At 40.6% G+C, this 23,364-nt stretch overlaps 2 protein-coding genes across 2 annotated transcripts in view; one reads left to right on the plus strand and one right to left on the minus strand.

The window, feature by feature from the left end:
• LOC5567179 (polyribonucleotide nucleotidyltransferase 1, mitochondrial) overlaps positions 1–11,702 on the minus strand; it is a 16,014-nt gene extending 4,312 nt beyond the window's left edge. The window contains exon 1 of the mRNA XM_001651558.2: positions 11,438–11,702. Within this exon, the coding sequence (XP_001651608.1) occupies positions 11,438–11,568 (131 nt within the window). The 5' untranslated portion in view covers positions 11,569–11,702. The remainder of the gene's footprint in view (positions 1–11,437) is intronic.
• A 190-nt stretch (positions 11,703–11,892) lies between these two features.
• LOC110679261 (pre-mRNA-splicing factor SYF1) lies at positions 11,893–14,770 on the plus strand. The gene is made up of 2 exons (XM_021853487.1): positions 11,893–12,078; positions 12,155–14,770. Exons 1-2 carry the CDS (start codon positions 12,037–12,039, stop codon positions 14,705–14,707), a joined length of 2,595 nt encoding a protein of 864 aa, XP_021709179.1. The 5' UTR covers positions 11,893–12,036; the 3' UTR covers positions 14,708–14,770.
• The last annotated feature ends 8,594 nt before the right edge of the window (positions 14,771–23,364 follow it).

The raw sequence follows: 23,364 nt of genomic DNA on the forward strand, positions 1-23,364 counted from the left end.
AACAAAATTCGCCAATCCGGTACGATTATATAACATTTCCCAGAATTCCGTTCCCCAAAATTTCAATCCTCAGAATGCACCATACCCCAGAAACCTATTCATAAATTAAACTGATACAAATACTATTTATTTTATGTAATCCCTTTAAAAATCGAAAATATTGATTCAAATATATATTTACCCTATAGATGTATTTAAATTTCTACACGAACTATCTCATTTTTATTTAGTCTTTATGATTAACCCATATCCGCCCAGCGTCCTAAAAATAGGACAGGAGCCCCGAACGCCCAGCGTCCTATAAATAGGACAGTACTTGTAGTGCAAATATCTTGAAAATAAAGAGGTTTAGGAGAAAACTGTCTTCTGCAAAGTTGATCACATGACTGCTGACTTCCACTTGGTTACCATTTTAATTCAGAATTAACTCACCAGGTGGCGCACAGACCCCAACAAATGTCGCATGTATAAGTAACATATGAAACAACTTCCCGGCGTACAAATATTTGCTTCGTTTATATCTCAGTCCAGCAATGAGATACAAATATGGTGTCTTCGACGAAGTTGAACAACTAAATAATATCTGTTCGCTTATAACCTTAAAAATTCGGAAATCACTCACAAGATGGCGGTAGTGAGCCAAAACTTGATTTGCTTATATCTTAGTCCAGTTATGAGATACAAAAACGGTGTCTTCGATAAAGTTGAACAACTTAATATTATCTATTTACATAGAACCTTATAAATTCGGAAAACACTCCCAAGATGGCGTTAGTAAGCCAGAACTTTATTTGCTTATATCTTAGTCCAGTTATGAAATACAAAAATGGTGTCTTCGACAAAGTTGAACAACTAAATATTATCTATTCGCATAGAACCTTATAAATTCGGAAAACACTCCCAAGATGGCGCTAGTGAGCCAAAACTTTATATACTTATATCTTAGTCCAGTTATGAGATATATGGTGTCTTCGTTTATATCTCAGTTCAGTTATTATGTAGATACAACATTGGTGTCTTCGACAAATGTGTTCAACTGAATGAGATCTATTCGCCCGAGAACTTACTAGTTCGGAAAACATTCACTAGATGGCGATAGTGGGCAAATATTGTATTTGCTTGCATCTCAGTTCTGTTATAAGATACAAAATTGGTGTCTTCAACAATGTTGAACAACTACATGATTTTTAATCACATAAAAGCTTATAGCACTCATAAGGTGGCGCTAGTGGTCAAATATTTTATTTTTTTTATATCAGTCCAGCGATGAGATTCGAATTTGGTGTCTTCAACAAAAGTGTTCAACTAATTGGGATCTATTCGCCCTGAAACATAGTAGTTTGGAAAACTCCCCCAAGGTGGCGCTTGTAGGCAAGCATATTATTTGCTTATATCTCAATCCAATGATTGAATATAAAGTTATTGTTTTTGACAAAGTTGAAGAACTAAATGAGACCTATTCGCCTGGAAACTTATTACTTCGGAAATTACCTAAATGGCACTACTGGGCACACATTTTATTCACTTATATATCAATCAACTGATTAAATCCAAAGAAAGCTATTCGCGTAAAACCTTCTTAGTTCGGAAGTCATGTTCATGATGGCGCTAGTCGGCAAATATTTTATTCGCCTACCGTGAAGGCCCCTAACTCTGCGCAGCTCCTAACTCTGCGCACTTTCACCAAAATCCATCAAAATCTGGTAAAATACTTACACTTTTGTTCAAAATTTATTTTTCATATATTGCTACAATAGTAATAAAAAAGTACGCGAAGAATTTTCTTGGCAGATTTTTGTTTATTACTTTAATAAAAAATAAAATACCTTTAAAAATATTGAAAAACGTCCAAATTGACTACCCGTTAGCAAAAATGCTAAGGGAGTACCTCATCACTTAAGTCATTTTAAGCAAATTAAAGAGAATATATTTCAGATTTTTAGTACGTAGGCACTAGTTTATTTATCGAGCAATCATCACTGGTGAAGTGCAACTTATTTTCTCTTCATTTTCTTATTCTTCTTAAGTGCGCATAGTAAGGAACCATTTTTCAACTATGTTCCTTACTATGCGCAGCAGTTATAAAACGTTATTTTCAACATACAATCAACCCTCCAGAGGTCGATATTGAAGGGAACCATCGACCATCGAAGTCGACACCATCGAGATATGGAATAGAAATACTTTGGAAAATTGTTTGAGGGGACCACCATAGTAAGGGAAGATTAAAAAATGACGTCCATCATATTTTAAAGATTTCTACACTCCGTCCCCTCAATCCTCTGTCGCGATTTTTACAGTACCTATTGCATGCATTGTCACATTTTCGTAGACTCCTCCTCCCCTGAATGATGGACGTAATTTTTGAATACTCCCTAACCATGCAATAAAATAATGTTGATTTTTTGTATAGTTTCATGAGTCAATATTGAGTAAGAAACGCCAATAAAGTACTGTTGTTGATCTGTAATAGGAATCGTTCATTAATTACGTCACGCTTAGAGAGTGGCAATACTTTTCGGTTGAGTGATGAACAATACATTAAGAATGGATATACCCTTTCGCTCAAACTATTCTTCGTATTTAGTAGAAATGTTCGGGTTTCACATATAACAAACCAGAACCAGGTTCTTATTTATCCTCTTTAAACCCGGATCCGACCCGAATCCGAGACAATTATTTAATACTAAACCCGGATCCGAACCGAACCAAAGAAAATTTGGTTTTTATATTTTCTAGTGAAAATACATAAACAGTCAAAGCTAATTTTCCTCTACACGCCAAGGGTGAACGCAAAAAAGACGAAGTTTGTACCCTTTTTGTAAGTTGGTTTAGATTTTAGAACACTAAGTTAATTACATGTTTTGGAAATCATTTGATGATTTCGATTATTTTGAGAGTTGCACTTCATGGCATTCAGTAAGAGTAATTATCATGGATTGAATTATATATAAAATTTACTTCACTTAGTAAACTTCTATGTTAAAGACATTCCACGCTCCACTGGGGACGTAAAGCCGTATAAAGCAAGAAAATGAAGATTAATTCAGTGTTAAAATTCTAGTAATGCTTTTAGTAAAATACTTCAACTGTTATAAAGAATTTATCGAGTGCGCAGAGTTAGGAACCTAATTGCGCAGAATAAGGAGCATTGCAAAAATGAGTGCGCAGAGTTAGGAACACGGACACCTTTGAGAAAAATTAAAAATTTGCAATAAAAATCATTACTTAGTGAAGCTTTTATATTTTTTCCTTATACATAAGATCAATAAGTATTTGCTCCTAAAATTTCAGAGTATTGTGTTTTGTTTTCAATTAATTACAATTGTTTGAAATATGAAAAGCCTTAAGTGCGCAGAGTATGGGGCCTTCACGTCCAGTCCAGTGATCAAAAATTTGGTATCTCCGAAAACGATAATCAATTAAAGGAGATATTTTCGCAAACATATTAGCTGGGAGTTGCTTTTATGTGCGAAACATCAAGGAAACAATCAATAAGAAATTAGTCTGCCTGGATAAAAACAATGGATACTTACTATCGATTCGAGCAACAATAGCTTATTTGGGATGCAATGCTCCTTGCATTTTTAGATGAACAATGAGACCATTTATTGAAGGATAAAAATGATCTTTTGAAGGGAGCGAAGAACAAAAAACCGACAAATTGACTTATCTATCCATGAACTGAACTCCAAGAGTGAACGGCGGCTGTCAAATGGGAGTAAAATTGAATAGCCGCCAACCTAAATCCAGAACCAGTTTTATGGCTTAACGTGGAAAAGTAAAAATTATTATTCGCAAAATTACAGGTAATAAATGCGCTTGAAAGATATTGTTTGCAAGCACTTATTAACTACGCGCTACTGCAGTGCGTTGTTGCCAATTTAATCAGAAAATTCTACTTAATTACCAAAATGAATGTTTTCGAGAAAATTGATTACGCCTTCTCCATTGTTTGGTCGTAATTTTGTATGGTTGTTTACTTTTTAGAACCATAGCAACACGTTGAGGTAGCAGTAAAGAGCCTTCCTTGCTGAACTCACTCGATCCAAATATTGTGACATTTCGTCCCCTTGATGCTACAACTAGATAACTCGAAAATCGACGTTTTGAGATAAACGACTTTGAAAATTTGACCATCTTTCAAGGACATGGTCCTCCGTTCCAGAGTGTTGCACTAATTTTATTTCATGGTATATACGTTAATTAACTCATTCTTTTTCCTATTATGTACAAATTCCGGCATCAATATAATTTTTAACCTAGAAAAAGAATCATAATTTGAAAATTTTGCGATATATCTAGTTGTAGCATACACAATCATTCAACCATTTCTTCATATTCCGAGATACCTAGTTTAAGCCAATGCATAAAAATAACTCAAATGCTATAAAATTGATATCTTTAAAGATGATTCGCAACACCAAAATGGCAACTAGTATTAAAAAGAAGATTTCCAGGCACCGGACACCTTCCTGTACTGTATACAGTGGGGATTCGCTCGTTGGGGGTCCGCTACATGGAATGACTCGATGGTTGGATGTTCGCTGGTTGGAAAAAATTCCAACTAAAAAGCACTCGAATGTCAGGAGAAGATGTCAAACAAACTTTGACGTCTGACAACCGTCGCATTGAAATCTCCATATATAGAACAAATGTGTATGTATATGTGCGTTTCGTGACGATTAGCGCTCCAGATGCGTTAGTCTGGAGCATTTTCACCAGCTGTCAGTCTTTCCAACTAACGGGTCGGGTTCGTTAGATGGAAGGCAGTTGTGTTCCAACCAGCGAATCCCCGCTGTAATGTTCAAAAAAATGTTCTTCAAGGTGCAGGAAACTGTTTTAGTGAGCATTGTTTTCGTGAAATAACATATATTTAAACCATGCACGAGTTTAAACAAATACAAAGGTTCGGTACCGTTGAACATTGACGGTGCGTCAAATTTTGTTACATTATTAACAACACATTTGAATGAGAAAATTTGTTTGGATGACACACTCATAATCAAAAACAAAAAAAATTGATAGTATGAATGCGTTTCGCAGTCCATTTGATTTAAATGTGAACTAAAGATAGTTTTGGTCCTATATGGTTTATATTGCTGTTTGCATTTGAGATGCAAACCTTGACTGAACGTCCTCCAAATGCGGTAACACAAAGCAATCGAAGGACACCTAGCAACGTTTATAGAAATCACCGCCGCCCTAGCAAGAAAAATCTATCTTTGACACCGCATTTCTTGTGAAAAATCTTACCGCATTTGGTGTTCCCGCATTTGATATTTGCGTTTCAAACGCACACAGCAATATTCCGGTTCATCGTCAATGGTATATTGCAAGAAATCATACTTATTTTCACATTAGTGTCTAAAACTACACTTAGTTTTATTTGATTTTGACGACCATACCTTCAGACATACAATAAAACAGGTTTGCTGAACGTTAAGACCACAGTAAATGGTAAAAGGCTAAGAAATATTTAGACGTTTCTTGATTGACGTCTACCTAAACAAGTCTAAATCAAATTCCCCACATCTAAGTCAAAAAAGCTGAATTTCACCAGCATGCAATGAAAACAATTCTAAAATCTCCGATACACCTCTGGATTGTGTACGGAAATGAAGCACGCACATCTTATGTAATTGCTATTTTCAATTCTTTGACCAAAGCTCATATCAATATTTTCAAATCTATTTTAGGATGAATAGTCATGATTTAACTTCTCATAAATACAGCGGGGATTCGCTGGTTGGAACACAACTGCCTTCCATCTAACGAACCCGACCCGTTAGTTGGAAAGACTGACAGCTGGTGAAAATGCTCCAGACTAACGCATCTGGAGCGCTAATCGTCACGAAACGCACATATACATACACATTTGTTCTATATATGGAGATTTCAATGCGACGGTTGTCAGACGTCAAAGTTTGTTTGACATCTTCTCCTGACATTCGAGTGCTTTTTAGTTGGAATTTTTTCCAACCAGCGAACATCCAACCATCGAGTCATTCCATGTAGCGGACCCCCAACGAGCGAATCCCCACTGTAAGTAATTTTAATAAATTATTTCTCGATTACTTTTTCAAATCGACGTAAATAACTTCCAGACGGTTTTGAGAAAATTAATTCAGAAGAATCACAACCTGTCTTCTAAAACTGTTTTAAAATGAATCACCTTTTTGACATTTTTTTACCGTGTACATTGCTTAAATTTTGCATAAAGACAGCTCGCGTTGAAAAACTAGGGAGTTCCTATGATTTCCCACAAAAAAAATTATGATAAAATGATAAGCCGTTTTATTCAATTACTTGCGACGTTTTTCTACCAGTGTAAAATCGACTCAAGTAGTGTTTTGTTTTGATTCGTGGTTAAGTCACTTTGTCTTTCCATACAGCGGGGCGGCGAAAGTAGTGGTTAGGTTGCGAAAGTTGAAAATCTTACTTTCGTCGTTTTGTAAATCCGTAAATTAAACATTCTAAAAGTGAAAAATCGAGCTGCTTCAAAGCAAAACGTATATAATTTCGTCTGCGAAACACATAGAATTGATCAAGTAAGTTTGTATACTTTTTTGACTTGAGTCTATATGAATAAGTTTTCGAGATTTATTGTACACTGATAAAAATCCACACGCTCGATCTGTGTGTTTAAAATTATGGATCGATTCATGAACGTCCATATCGATTTGCTATGATTTTCTTGCAAACTTCGTGTGTGTTACACATTAAATTCCTTTGTTTTGCTTCATGGATTGATTCATCAACCGACAACAGGGATTCCATATATTTTCCACATAAGTTCCCAAAGCTTTCTCTTCAGATTCGTATGTGTCAACCTATGGACGCATAGATCATCACTCCAACACGGATTTAGTGTGTTTTGCTTATGGTTATCTTGTGTCATAATCATCATGTTCAAGTTGGTCGATTCTTTGATATGCGCAATGAGATTGTTATGATAAAATCCATGAGCTATGCTATCGATTTCCATGTTCAAAGCTTCTAAATTGTTTGTGAACAATCCATGGGATGCATAGTGAACTGAATTGCGGTTGGACCTCGTGTTGAACGACAGTCATCATCATGCTTCCAAAGAGAAGAAGTAAATTTTGAAGCTGAAAGTGTTAGATGAAAATTTGTGGATTCGATTTTTCTTTTATTAGTGAAGTTGACCGATGTACGAGAATTCTAACTTTCTATAAGAAAACATTGATTATAATGTATAGTTTAGTAGAAAAATCGAATTCCACTAACAGATTTTCCTAGCTTTCAGTTTCGAAAAAAAAAAATGAAATATGCTTATCCCTGGCTTCCCAAATTATGGATTTGCGGCGCCCCGCTTATTGCTGGCTCACGGGTTTGAAAAAAAAATCAAGAGAGCTTGCGACAAGTAGAGGAGCCTCGGATCCATATTTTGGGGAGCAAAAGTTCTTCTACCAAATTTCTTCTTTCAGTCCCATGACATTTATGTTTTATCACACATGACTATCTAAAGCTACTACATTTCGAATTCAATAAGCAAATCAGTTGGTTTTCATGATTTAATATTTGGAAATTCATGTTTGTTTCACATGACAACCTAATGTTGATACACATGTTTTTATACCGTGAAATCAATGATGAAATCCATATGGCTACCACACTCAAATCATGTGGTTTTCCTCATTGCGCAAATCTATAAGTAAAACACACGACCTTGACGTGTAGATTTTTCTCAGTGTATGCTGTCATCAAATAATTTCGAAGTTTTTCATTCAATGATTCAATTGATGATCATATAGATACTGCGGGATCTCTACTCGAGACTTGTTTTTCATTTCGTTTTCGTAATAGCCAGTTGTTTCTTAATTTTTTTGAGATATCCAGTTGTAGCACCCAAATCGACATAATGGCATGAGAGCAAATTTCAGCGCTCAAACTAGGTAACTCGAGTTACCTAGTTTTAGCACAAAATACGTTTGTTCTACGTTGAGATATCTAGTTTTGAAAATATACTATAACTTTTTTGTTTTAAATCACACGTTTATGAGCTTTGGATATGTAATAGAGCTAAATAAAAGCAATATTTTGGCATACTCAACCCAAAAACTCCAAATTTTGAGTTATCTAGTTGTAGCATTAAGGGGACGATTTGAGCGGGCACGTTTCCGAATGCTCCCTAGGTGTTCTGGCCCGCTCTAGTGTCAAAAATCTTGGACCTCGTGGATTCGGTTATATCGGTGGATAAGACGATATGCATTAGTGTTACAGTTACTTCAACGTTATAGACGAATAATGTTGGCTTCAAATATTCACGTCTGTAAAGCATGTAATAGTTGGAGTCCAATATTTGACTCTCATTGGACTGAAGGACTAACTTTTGATTAGCACTAACGAAATTCTGATATTGCCAAATATATATTTCGATCGCTATAAGATCCGAGCCACATTGAATACTAATAACTTGACCCAGAAAAAAATATTTTGATAGTTATGTTTTCATCATCAGCTGGCAAGTTTTATAGAATCTTCTTGAAGACTATTCTAAAACATCTGTAGTTTTTTATAATCAAATATTTGACGTAAGATTTTATTTTGTTTTTGGTATAAAGGGTGTAAGTTTGCATAATTGTACATGTACAAGTATAGAAATGTATGTATGTCTGTATCTCACTTACGTGGTAGAGCAGAAAATTGAATTGAAGTCACTGGCAGGCATCTTTCTCCTCTGAAATTTTTATTCTTTATGTTGCAATTTCTTTATCAGGGTACGTCTATAAATTACGTCACGCAAAGTTTTGCATATATCATACTTGTTGTATGGATTTTAATTTTTATATCAGTAGTCACGTTTCCTTGTAACCCCCTCCTTCCTCTTCTGTACGTGACGTAATTCATAAATTACCCCTCACCTGCAGTTTTTTTTTTCAACTTGTTTACATTGTAATGGGTCGAAGAGCATGAAAATATATTTGATTAATCTCGAAAATCAAATTATAGAACAAGTAGATATGGACATTAATGTTCGAATCCTCTGAGCAGAATCTCAATAGAGAAACTTAAAAGTAGATGTAGTACCGTATACCTTTTAATTCCGCTCCTAAATGCTTATCTTTGACAGATACGCGTATTTCGACTACCACTTGCAGTCTTCTCCAGTGTCAGTTACTACTCAGGTAGTCGAAATACGCGTATCTGTCAAAGATAAGCATTTAGGAGCGGAATTAAAAGGTATACGGTACTACATCTACTTTAAAGCTGATCTATTTGATGAAACATCTGTAACAGAATTGAAAAACAAAACACCGAACTACAGGTCTATCTAAACACCGACCATACAATCTTATCAGTGGTTTTCCAATTTTCGCCTAGGTTCCAGCAGATAACATCAATAAGAATTTGGCATGAATTTTAATGGAAATCTACCAAGCATCTCAAGATGAACCATGTCAAAAAACCGTATATACCTTTGAAGAATTTTTCCAAGGATCTCAATGATTTTCGGTAAGATCTCCGTTGGGTCTGTTCAATACCATGACGACAGAAATTTAAAAAGCATCGTACATGAAATTATAAGACAAATCTGTCATAGATCTTTCCAGGAAACTAACGATTGCTCACAGGTCCTGGTAAAAACATTCTATAAACTGCTACCTATTTCTTTACGAGTGCACGTGTACGAGTGAATTGGGCACCCTTTGATAAAGTTTTCTAATTTCGCATGTAGTGCATCAAATCTAAACATTACATACCCCGGGGCAAGTGAGAATTCGGGGTAAGTGGGACCTTCCGTCATAGTTCATCTAGGATAAGTTTTTAAAGGGGATATTCTTCTAGAAAATTCTAAATACAATGATACGGAATATATTTAGCTCAAAAATATTGTTTTTTTTGTCAATTGTCAATTTAGCACCAATTTCAACTGGCATGATAAATTGTAACATTTTTCATGTCTTGCTTTGCTCGCAAAAATACTTGTGTTATAAATCAATGAATGAAAGAATTGTCTTTATTAACGAGACTTTGTTATAAATCAAATTACTTTCAGTAAGCTTCAATTTTAAGTTTTACTGCAAGCTGCTTAAGATAAACAAGTATTTTGATTTCATTATTAAATCAAAATTTTATGGTCTAACTTACCCCAACATATCTCTATACCCGGAGTAAGTGAGACCCATCAAAACAAGCACCAAAATCAAAACTTTTCCTACAAGTTTCAAACATTTTCCTAGAGAGTAGCACTAAAAGATTCACTCAAAAAAATCCAAACGTCATTGCTACATGAAAAATCACGTAGATCATTTCAAATTCATTTTACCTCCACTTCACCTGACTAAGGGCCCATTCACAAATTTCATAACGCTGAAGGGGGTGGGTGGGTGTCCTTGAGATGTTACAGCTCATATAAAATTTGAAAAATATCCATACAAAACGCGTTACGAGGGGGTGGGTGGGTATCAAAAATGACCATTTTTAGCGTTATGAAATATATGAATGAACCCTAAGACAAAGATCACTAAACCATTCATAACCACCAAATAGTGACTCGGTCATTTTTACTGAGGTTACCTATTATTATCCCAATAACATTCAATGCAAAATCATCAAGGATGTATTGAGACGCTTCGTAAGAGCTACGTAGCTGTTACGTGAAACTTCGATGGATCTGGCGAAGTTTATTTGTTCATGTGTTCATTTGGTGCTACCTACGATCCACGTAAGTGCAACGTGAAAAGAGGGATGCAAAAAAACCACGTATGTTTTCACGTAACAATGACGTTTGGATTATTTTGAGTATATGGGACTCTTGGCTCGACACCCTACACCCCCCTCCCACCCCTGTGGAGCGTGACATAATGTGTGAATGACCCCTAGCTGCTGCGTCTAATGGCGCATTTTACAACTTTATTCTAAGGTTTTAACAATTTCAAAATAATTCGATCAATTTCATGCACACTTAGCTAAGGGTTCATTCATATATTTCATAACGCTAAAAATGGTAATTTTTGATACCCGCCCACCCCCTCGTAACGCGTTTTGTATGGATATTTTTCAAATTTTATATGAGCTGTAACATCTCAAGGACACCCACCCATCCCCTTCAGCGTTATGAAATTTGTGAATGGGCCCTAATATGTTGCAAAAATGTGATCTTGTTGTTGGATTTGAAAGTATTGGCATTTGAAAATTATATTGAACAATTTGTTTGAACTATCATCGTTATTTCATGTCCCACTTGCCCCGGGGTACGTTACTTATTCTTGTGTTTGAAATACAAATTTTCCCGGTTCGTTTAATAATTTCCCAGGTATGTCCCGATCATTTGGAATTCATGGGTTTTTCTCGCTTGTCCCGGATGTATGGATACCATGGAAAATGAGATTCCGTGTAGTGAAATATTGGGGAACGGTTTTCTGAGAAAATTTCTTTCATTTAATGTTACGGAATCTCCGGTACTCACCCCGTGCTCAAAGCGACATCAACATCGGGCGTTTCGAGTGTTGAGTTTAACCTCCGGTGTCCAGGAAATGTATTTCCGACGTGCCGCAAGCTGTATCGCTGCCAACTGCTAGCCCTGATGCACTGCAACATTTCCCGTCAATTTGATTCGATTTAGTCACAATTTAACAGTTAAATTTTATAATCTTAATTATTTTCTATGTTACGGTATTACGAAAACACATTTCGCGCACGAGTTTTCTTATTGGTTTTCTTCGACGCACTGCCGAAATGATCAGCCGGCAAGTTGTCATCGCGCAATTTGTTTTGGCTCCAATTCGCCACCACAGTAAAAAAAAATCCGTTTTTGCGACAACTTACAGCCGGCATGCATCTCAAAATGCTGTCAGAATCACACAGGCAGAGGACACCGTGGACACGCATGCAAGAAACGTTTTGAGCGTGCTCTGAAATGTCAAAACAGCGGCGGTCTTGTTTACAAACGTTTCGAGATTTCACCAAAAATCTCCCTAAAAGTTGGTTTTAAACGTTTTAAACCTGTTATTTGTGCTTAATTTCCATTTAAAATCAAACTTGATAGATCCACAGCATCAACGTACAATGCCGATTTCCGCGGAAGTGAATCTGGCAGATGTTTTCTTCGTAAGTACTCGATTTCTCCTAGTATTTAAATCCGTATACCTAACCACGCTATTCACTTCTCCCACCTCACAAACAGAACGAGGAAGATCTCCCGTACGAGGAGGAAATCCTCCGTAATGCGTATTCGGTGAAGCACTGGATGCGATACGTGGAACACAAACGCAACGCGCCCAAGTTCGTGATCAACACCGTGTTCGAGCGGGCCCTGAAGGAACTTCCCGGCTCGTATAAGCTGTGGTACAATTATTTAAAAACGCTGCGGAGGCAGGTCAAGGGAAAATGCATCACCGATGCGGAGTACGAAGAAGTCAATAATGCTTTCGAGCGGGCACTGGTCTTCATGCACAAAATGCCACGCATTTGGATGGATTATTGTTCGTTTATGACCGGGCAGTGCCGGATTACAAGAACCAGGCAGGTTTTCGACAGGGCATTGCGAGCCTTGCCGATAACGCAGCATCAGAGAATTTGGCCACTGTATTTGGAGTTTCTGGGAAAGTTTGACATTCCGGAGACGGCGGTCCGGGTTTGGAGGAGATATCTGAAGCTGTGTCCGGAGGATGCAGAGGAATATGTGGAATTTTTGACGGGGATAGGACATTTGGATGAGGCGGCTCAACAGTTGGCAAGCATCGTGGATAATGAAAACTTCGTTTCGAAGCATGGCAAATCCAATCATCAGTTGTGGAACGAGTTGTGTGAGCTGATTTCTAAGAATCCGGATAAGGTGCACTCGCTGAACGTAGATGCGATTATCCGGGGAGGACTGAGACGTTACACGGATCAGTTGGGACATTTGTGGAACTCGCTGGCCGATTATTACGTCCGAAGTGGTTTGTTCGACAGAGCGAGGGATATCTACGAGGAGGCCATTCAAACTGTAACGACCGTGCGAGACTTCAGTCAGGTGTTCGATGCTTATGCTCAGTTCGAGGAGCTGAGCCTGAGTAAGGTGATGGAAGAGATGGCCAAGAATCCAACCCCGACAGAGGCCGATGAAATCGATGTGGAACTGAGGATGGCTCGATTTGAATATCTCATGGAACGACGATTACTGCTGCTGAATAGTGTCCTACTCAGACAGAATCCACACAACGTTGCGGAATGGCACAAACGGATCGAATTGTACGAAGGCAAGCCTCATGAGATCATCAACACATACACCGAAGCTGTCCACACGGTGCAACCGAAATTAGCTGTCGGGAAATTGTACACGCTATGGGTAGAGTTTGCAAAGTTCTACGAAAAGAATAAACAACTGGATGATGCCCGAATTGTATTTGAGAAAGCAGTGCAAGTGGACTATCTCAAAGTGGACGAATTGGCGAGCGTTTGGTGCGAATGGGCCGAGATGGAAATACGCGCAGAGAATTTCGAAAACGCTCTCAAAATCATGCAACGAGCAACGGCCATGCCCAAACGGAAAGTTGCTTATCACGATGATACCGAGACGGTTCAAATGCGCGTCTACAAATCCCTTAAACTTTGGTCAATGTACGCAGATTTGGAGGAATCGTTTGGGACTTTCCAAACCTGCAAGCAAGTTTACGACCGAATCATCGATTTAAAGATTTGCACCCCTCAAATCATCATCAACTACGGATTGTTCTTAGAAGAACACAACTACTTTGAGGAGGCATTCAAGGCGTACGAAAAAGGTATCTCACTCTTCAAATGGCCGAACGTGTACGACATCTGGAATACCTACCTGACGAAGTTCCTCAAACGATACGGCGGACAAAAGCTTGAACGCGCACGTGATCTATTCGAACAGTGCCTGGACGGTTGCCCTCCGGAACTCGCCAAGAACCTGTATCTTCTCTACGCCAAGCTCGAGGAAGACCACGGCCTCGCTCGACACGCCATGGCAGTCTACGAACGGGCCACGACCGCCGTCAAGGAAGACGAAGCGTTCGCCATGTTCAACCTCTACATCAAGAAGGCAGCGGAAATCTACGGAATCCCACGGACGCGCCAGATCTACGAAAAGGCAATTGAAGCGCTCCCAGAGGCTCAATCCCGCCAGATGTGCTCGCTGTTCGCCGAGATGGAAACCAAACTGGGCGAAATCGATCGGGCCAGGGCAATCTACGCTCACTGCAGCCAGATGTGCGACCCGCGCATTACCGCCGAATTCTGGCAAACGTGGAAGGAGTTCGAGATCCGTCACGGCAATGAGGACACGATGAGGGAAATGCTCCGAATCAAACGATCGATCCAGGCGACGTACAACACCCAGATCAACATGATGTCGGCCACGTTGATCAACTCGGCGGTGACGGGGGCCGGTTCAGAACCTCGGGATGCTATGCGGGCACTGGAAGCTAAGGCAGCAGAGACTAGTGCTAGGGCAATTGCGGCGGTGGGTGCCAGCGGAGGTAACATCATGTTCGTCCGGGGCGAGACCCAGGGTGGATCGAAGAAGGAGGACAAGGTCATGAATCCGGACGAAATCGACATCGACGAGGACGAGGATGATGACGAGGAAGAGGAAGTCGAAGGAGAAGAGGGTGCCGAAGAGGAGGACGTCAGCAAGAAAATGCCGGTTGAGAAGCAAGCGATACCTTCGAAGCTGTTTGGTAGCTTGCGGCGAGAGGAGGAGGAGGAGGAGGACGAGGATGGTGAGTAAGTTATGGGGGCTTGGGTCTTGAATTTAGAAGGTTCAAAATTATTAAATTGTGACGAAAGTGGATGGGAGTTGTTAAATTAGGTGATGGTCAACGATGACGTTCCTCGTGTTATTTATTTTTCTACCATTCCAACTTTAGGACTATATAATATGAACTTTATAAAGTTGAAGAAACTGAGTTATGTTATTCATAACACCTCTCGTATGTGTTGAAGTGGTAGCTCAGCAAGCCTTGATATCTAGAAAGATTCGCGAATTAGGCGAAACTTACAAAATGTACACAATTTAGGAAACTATAGCGGTGAAATTGTAGCTTGATTGTCTATTCACTGCACTTGAACTTTTCCCCTTTCGATAATTTAACTATTCAAAAAACTCAAATTTGTAGAAGACGAAACTTCACCTCACGAGACGAACAGACGTTTTTGCAACACGCGGGATTGTTTACATCCAAATAACAATAGTTTTCGAGTTTAATCAAGTTTTTCATTATCGCGGCCTATTTCGGAGCCAATTTCACGACCATCCGGATACTGAACTAAGTTTTTTCCCGTGGTCAGACAACCGCGTCTTTCGGACGCGACACGAGCGATTTTCAAGGGACATCGCCCACAAAATCTGACAGTGTTTTCGTAGTGAGTGCGCGATACCGTATAGTGGAGCTACACTGATCTGTTGCCTGCGGTGCCAACAAGGAGCTCAGAGCTGAGGCTGTTTTCATAAAAACAACCCCCGGGTGGCCAACCATGGCGTTGGCACCGGATGAATTTCCCTCCTTCGGGGACCCTGGAGGAGGTTCATCCAATTTTTTCGATGGTGACTTTGCTGGAGCACGACTGCCGAATTACATGGATCCCGAAGGCACATATGGAGCAATCCAGGTTCTGCGCATGGAAGCAACTAGCGGAAGATTACCGAATGACCCTTTCCTATTACGCTCATCGGTGGAGAAATGTGTGGGTGCTAAAATTGACGGTGCTTTCCCGGAAGGGAAAGATGGCATAACCTACGCTTTGAAAATTCGTAGCAAAAATCAGATCTCAAAGCTCCTGAGACTGACTTCGCTATCTGACGGAACCGGAATCAAAATTATTGAACACCCGACCCTCAATGTCTGCCGTTGCGTCGTAAATTGCCAGTCGGTTGCCGGCCTTGACGATAAAACGATTGAAGAAGGCCTAGCTGACCAGGGAGTTCGCAACATTCGCCGTATCACCAGACGAAATGGAGACAAAGTCGAAAACACGTCAACAATTGTTCTTACGATCAGTGGAACGGTGATCCCCCCAAACGTGGATTTCGGTTGGATACGGTGCAAAACCCGACCGTACTATCCAGCACCAATGTTGTGCTATAATTGCTGGAATTTCGGGCACACCAGTAAGCGTTGCCAACAAACACGTCCAACTTGTGGAACATGCTCTAAGGACCACGTCATCGATAAAGAAACCCGCTGCACAGCTGAAGTTTTTTGCAAACGTTGTGACAGGCACAGCCACTCCTTGTCAAGCCGTAAATGCCCGGTATACTGCAAAGAAAATGATATCCAAAGGATCCGAGTTGATCTTGGTATATCATACCCGCAAGCGAGGAGACGATACGAGCAGGCACACGGGCAAAGTAGTTTCTCAAATGTAACTACAGCCGGAAAGGATCAGCAAATCGCTGAGTTATCCTCAAAGGTGGACCAGCTCCAGCAGGAGATGGAAAAAAAGGATAGAAGAATCGTGACTCTCGAATCTAGCCTAAGCACCGACAACAGTAGCATGATTGCGGATCTACTGCAAAAGGTAGACTTGCTGACCAGCGAAATGAAGAGAAAAGATGATCGCATCCAGGCACTTGAATCGGATCTGCAGAATAATTCGCGCATGGGATTGGTTCGAAAACACGGCACCATTGAGGAACTAGTTTCTAAGGTTACCCATTTGGAAGAGCAGCTCAGCCACAAAGAGCGAGAAGTGAACGTGCTCCGAACCATTTTCAATCGGAAAAATCAACTGGCTGATTCCAAGGATGCTCTTTCATCTAGCGAAATACCGTCAACACAAGATCGAATCCAGACTGCAGAAAAAACGAAGCAACAACTCTCCCAAAAAAAAGAAAAGAAGCAGAAGAAAAAAGAATGGCAGCCGACCCTGATGTATGAAAGCGACACCAGCCCAATACCACCTCGTCAAATTTCGGAGAGAACACCAAAGAGAGATCACTCTACGACTGATTCCGATGACTCCTTCGATCGACCAAAAACAAAAATAACTACCCCTGATAGCGATTTCTATGCCAACGTCTCCCCATTGGGTGGTGACGAGGGCATGTCAGAATGATTAAAACACGCTTCAACCAACCAGTGCTCCTCATACAACATGCAGTATAATTGAGTACAGCAAGTCTCTAATCCCAATCATCGATTGTAATTCTGTCCATAATAGCGCGCTAAACACAAGAGAGGAGCCTACTGGTACCATTTCAACGCTAAATACCACCAAATCCGAACAAAGATGTATCGAAGTCAACAAGGCCGATAACCGTAAATGCAGCGACATGCCAACGTGTTCCCCGGTTATCTTTCAGGACAGTCGAGGCCCCGTCGGTGCGGAAGCCACACCACCACCGGAACCGGCGGACAACCTTCGTCATCCTGGAAGTTCCGGAAGAGGGACGCACAAGGGCAGAAATGCCTATCCCCCTGTGGACAACGTGGGAGTCAAGACTACATCAACCTCAACATCTTTTGTCAACGGGACGCACAAGGGTATTCGTACTCGTCCCCCGTTAAAGGACAACGTTGGAGCAGCGGTAACCCAAGATAACCCTGTGTCCTCCCCATCTTCCGAAACTCCGTCTGCCAAAACGATTAGCTCATCATCAACTACATCATCACCAAGAAGGAACAGAACGACAACTTCGACAAATAGTGGATCTCCAAACAGCATGGCCACCATCAACGCTACCAAACGGACCTCTTTCGTTTTACAATGGAATATGAACGGATTCCATAATAACATCAGCGACCTAGAATGCCTTATACAAAGCAACCCACCAGTTATCCTGGCTATCCAAGAAGTTCACCGTACCACCGTGGATAAAATGAACCGATTGCTTGGCGGTCGCTACCGTTGGACATACAAAAGGAATTCAAATGTTTACCACTCAGTTGCCATTGGAGTACTAGAATCTATTCAGTTCTCTACAATACAATTAGATACAATCCTTCCCATCGTTGCCGTTACGCTTAATGATCCGTTTCCAGTAACGGTGGTTAGTGTTTATCTGCCATGCGGCAAAATACCAAATTTGAAAAATGCCTTTTCACAAGTTTTGGAATCTATACAAGGCCCAAAACTGATTCTCGGCGATATCAACGGTCATCATGCTGCATGGGGAAGCCCTAGATCAGACAAGCGAGGGGAAACCTTACTTGAGCTCACAGAAGCTATGGACCTGGTAATACTCAACGATGGCTCCATCACGTTCACTAAGGGTCAACACGAGTCCGCTGTTGATGTATCGCTAGCAAGCCCTAGCATAGTCAGTCGATTACTCTGGAGTATTGGCGACGACCCGCTCGGCAGCGATCACCATCCAATCACTATCTCACTTTGCCAATTACCTCCGGAGACAACGCGCCGCCCTCGATGGATATACGATCAAGCGGATTGGACCTCCTTCCAAACAGCAATCGACGAATATCTCTGCATCTCCGAACATAACAATCTTCAAGACTTCATACAAGCTATTTATCAGGCTGCCACAACATGTATTCCAAGGACTAGCGCAAAACCCGGCCGCAAAGCTTTGCCCTGGTGGTCCCCGGAGACAAAACAAGCAACAAAAGCAAGGAGAAAGGCGTTACGAGCTGCGAAGCGTCTGCCTGTAGATCACCCTGACAAAGAGTCAGCCATTTCGTTATATAAAATCAAACGGAATGAATGTCGACAGGTTATTCGAGACGCGAAAGATCAGAGTTGGGAAAATTTCTTAGATGGAATAAATTCCAATCAATCTTCATCTGAGATATGGGGAAAAGTTAATGCTCTCAGTGGAAAGCGCAAAACCCGCGGCATGGCTATCCGCCATGAGGGGGTTATTACCAGAGATCCTGGTATCATCGCTGATGCACTAGGCTATTATTTTGCATCCCTGTCAGCATTCGACAAATACAGCGACAACTTCATCCGCCAAAATCAAGCCACCGTAGACGATCTAGATAGAATACAAATTCCTGATGACACTGCAGGCCTACCCATTAACGAACCTTTCCGTCTAATTGAGCTCGAAATGGCTTTAGCCAAATGTAAAAGGTAAATCCGCAGGTGCGGACGAGGTAGGCTACCCCATGCTAAAAAACCTTACACCTAGAGGAAAAGTTACCCTCCTTCGACTGCTAAATAAGGAGTGGTCAGGAAACACCCTACCACAAGAATGGAAGAGTAGCTTGGTGATCCCCCTTCCGAAAAATGGATCTTCTACCTCTGCACCTGAAGATTTTCGTCCGATCTCCTTAACATGTTGTATCAGCAAGGTAATGGAGAGAATGGTAAACCGGCGACTAACCCACTTCCTAGAATCCAATGAACTCCTCGATCACAGGCAGCACGCCTTTCGTTCCGGCCACGGCACAGGTACGTACTTTGCTACTCTGGCGCAAGTTCTAAGCGACGCCAAAACTAAAGATCAGCACGTCGAACTCGCCGCATTAGATTTGGCGAAAGCATACAACCGCGCCTGGACACCTGGAGTCATTCAACAGCTCAACAAATGGGGTCTATCAGGTCACATTTTGCATTTCCTGCGAAATTTTCTCCAGAATAGAACTTTTCAAGTTTGTATTGGAAATCATCGTTCCAAACACTTTTCGGAACAAACTGGCGTGCCACAAGGCTCAGTTATAGCCGTCACCATCTTCTTGGTGGCGATGAATGATATATTCACGAGCCTCCCAAAGGAAATTTACATTTTCGTCTATGCGGACGACATTATGCTCATCACTGTAGGATCAACTGAAAAGGCCCTCCGCCGAAAACTACAGGCATCCGTGAACGCAGTGGCCAAATGGGCAACTAAGTCGGGCTTTGTAATATCGACCGATAAAAGTGCCATTATGCATCTGTGTAAAGCGTCTCACCGTCCAATCCGTTCAATAGTTTCAGCAAATGGCCTGCCAATCCCTTTGAAAAAATCAGTGAGGGTTCTAGGAATTAACATAGATCGCCATCTGACTTTCCACGATCACTTTAAGAAAGTGAAACAGAGCTGTAAAACTCGGTTGAACCTCCTACGAATTTTATCCAAGCGCCACAAAATGTCTAATCGTGATGTACGTCTTCGGGTAGCCAGTGCAATTCTAGACAGCAGACTCCTCTACGGAATTGAACTAACATGTTTATCAACAGATGCACTAGCAACCACGCTTGCCCCTGTGTATCACCAATCAATCCGTATCATTTCCGGGTTGTTGCCGTCTACACCTGCTGATGCCGCGTGCGTAGAAAGCGGCAGGCTTCCTTTCGAACGCTTAGTTACGGAGACGGTATGCAAACGGGCAGTAAGTTTTCTAGAAAAGACGACACCATGCAGTGGTGGAGTTCTTCTCCTTGATGAGGCGAACCGACTCCTCCAAGTACACGCCAACAAAGTGCTCCCTCCAGTGGCGGAAACTCATTGGAATGGAGCCAGGAGTTGGAATTCGCCACGTCTCAAGGTGGAAATGTCAATAAAAACTCGTTTTAGAGCTGGTGCAAACTCCCAGGCGGTGATGACTAGTGTAGCTGAGCTTCTTGGTACAGTGGGGATTCGCTCGTTGGGGGTCCGCTACATGGAATGACTCGATGGTTGGATGTTCGCTGGTTGGAAAAAATTCCAACTAAAAAGCACTCGAATGTCAGGAGAAGATGTCAAACAAACTTTGACGTCTGACAACCGTCGCATTGAAATCTCCATATATAGAACAAATGTGTATGTATATGTGCGTTTCGTGACGATTAGCGCTCCAGATGCGTTAGTCTGGAGCATTTTCACCAGCTGTCAGTCTTTCCAACTAACGGGTCGGGTTCGTTAGATGGAAGGCAGTTGTGTTCCAACCAGCGAATCCCCGCTGTAGTAAATATCAAAACTATACACACCGCTACACGGACGGTTCCAAAGTACAGGACAAAGTAGGCATGGGTATTACCGACCATGAGAACAGCCGTTTCTATCGTCTTCCTGATCCATGTTCTATTTTCTCCGCGGAAGCCGCGGCTGTCCTAATCGCTTGCACTATCCCATCACCAAATCCAATTGCCATACTGACTGATTCAGCCAGTGTCGTCACAGCCTTATCATCCGATGTAGCACGACATCCTTGGATTCAGGCAATCCAAGTGCAAGCACCTCCTGAAACGGTATTTATATGGATTCCTGGCCACTGTGGAATACGTGGAAATGTGGAAGCAGACCGGCTTGCAGCATCTGGTAGAAGCGCTACGTTTTACACAAGAAAAGTTCCTGGACATGATATAAGACGATGGATCTCCTCATCTTTAAGAAGTTCTTGGGCAGTGAGTTGGCACAATATGCGAACACCTTTCCTGCGAAAAATTAAAAACGATATATCACGCTGGGAAGACCCAAAAAAGCATCGCGACCAGAGGATCCTCTCTAGATTGAGAACTGGGCACACCAAAGTTTCGCATAACATGGGGTCTGACGGACCCTTTAGAAAAATCTGTTCTGCATGTAATGTTCCAAACACTGTAGAACACTTTCTCATAAACTGCCCGCAATACCTAGCGGCACGAGCATCACATGGCATTGCTGAAAGCATTCGCTCCGCGCTCAATAACGACTCCGATAGCATAACTCGGCTGATGAATTACCTAAAACACATCGATCTGTACCACCAAATCTGATAATCATCTCTCTCCAATCAACTGGACCTCGCATCGAAACCTGACAACGAGAAAGGAAAATTGTATTTCAACATCACACTAGAACATTTAAATTAATCAACTTTTAAAGCTTTGTCTTCAAATTGAAACCAGCTATGTAATACTAATGTGATTTATAGTTAGCCCAGGGGAGCCACTCACTATGACGCTCTCTCGTACGGAGATGAACCAGCCATAGGGCTGAAAATCTCCTTAATAAAGATAATAATAATAATAACTTCACCTCATGCAAAACCACACACTGTATTGATTACGCCTGTGTTTTTGTTTATCAAAGTGATGGGCGCATCTGAAATCGAAATCAAAACACGGCGAGAGTAAACGGCGACACTGCAAACAAAACATAAACAAGGCGTACATGGCGGGCTTAATTGAAACCAGAATGAAAACACGGCGCAAAAGTAATAGGCGACACTGAAAATAATATCGATTACAGGCTCATAACATTGGGCGATACTGGCATTCTTGAGTGCGTTTAAGGAAAATTGAAGGAGATGTGTGTGGTATTGATGGGGATTTTGGAACTAGGTTTATGAAATGTGTATTAAAGTGAAATAGTGAAAGTTGGAGTATATTTTCTCCAATTGGGATTAAAAATTGCGCATAAAAATTTCATTGGTTATTTTCTCATTGTTATTGATTTGTCAGATAGGCCCTTATCGCGAATCCCTCTCGATATGTATAGCTGTAAGAGTTCTCAGAAAATAAATTAGGTCCTTTTCAACGACTACCAAAAGACAAACGTCTTTAGCTACTCTCTACAAGTTATGAGCCAGTCGCATTAGAAAATGCCATCGCTGGTCGTCATGGAAGTTCGCAGCAAAAACTTTTCTTCAGACACTTATACTCTATCACTGACGTGGATGGCGCTGTATGACACTTTAGTAAAAACAGCCAAAAAATCAATTTTGATCATTTTTTCATAAAAAAAATTGTTAGAAAAAAAATTATCTAGTTTTCGAAGCTTAAAAATCTTGTTATATAAATAAAAATGGAGTGGTGTTTGTATGTCACGAAATGGCTTGAGAACGGATGAACGGATTGACGTGAGTTTTTCACTGTTGCACTCGACAAGGGATCCAACGTGTTCGTGCGAGGAAAAAGTTTGGGGAATTCTCCGGAAAAATCGGGAAAACGGGAGAAAACTTATGTTTCATTTTGTATGTGGGATAACATGACGTTTTACAGCAGCCTACTTGATGGCGTACAAAATCATGTCTGGAATTCTGTTCAACAGATTGAGACCGTATGAGGAGTCCTTTGTCGGCGAATACCAAGCTGCTTTTCGAGAGGGCCGAGGCTGTGTTATTAGACAACACTATCATCCTAATTTGGTGAAACAAATTTAAGATTTAATTAACATTTTGTTAACAACATATTACATTTCATTTGCCGTAGCAGTTCAGTTTGTTTTACAGGTGAGTTGATTTCACCTGCTTATAAGAGAAAAAAAAAAGTTTTTAATATACTTAACCTAACTTAACCTAAACATATAACGCATTAATCGTGGCAATAGACAGGGTGTCTACTCGTTTCCCGAAATGAAATTCCCTGATATTTCCAGGTTTTTCCAGGGCTCACAAAATAATTCCAGGTTCAAGAAATACTTTAATTTTATAGGGCTGAATCAAAATAATGACAAATTTTGAAGTTTTTTTGATTTAATAATGTATAAATTCACTTCAAGACATTTTCAACGCATGCTGATGCTTTTTCAATATGAAG

Source organism: Aedes aegypti, chromosome 3, assembly GCF_002204515.2.
Source record: "Aedes aegypti strain LVP_AGWG chromosome 3, AaegL5.0 Primary Assembly, whole genome shotgun sequence".
Taxonomy (NCBI): Eukaryota; Metazoa; Arthropoda; class Insecta; order Diptera; family Culicidae; genus Aedes; species Aedes aegypti.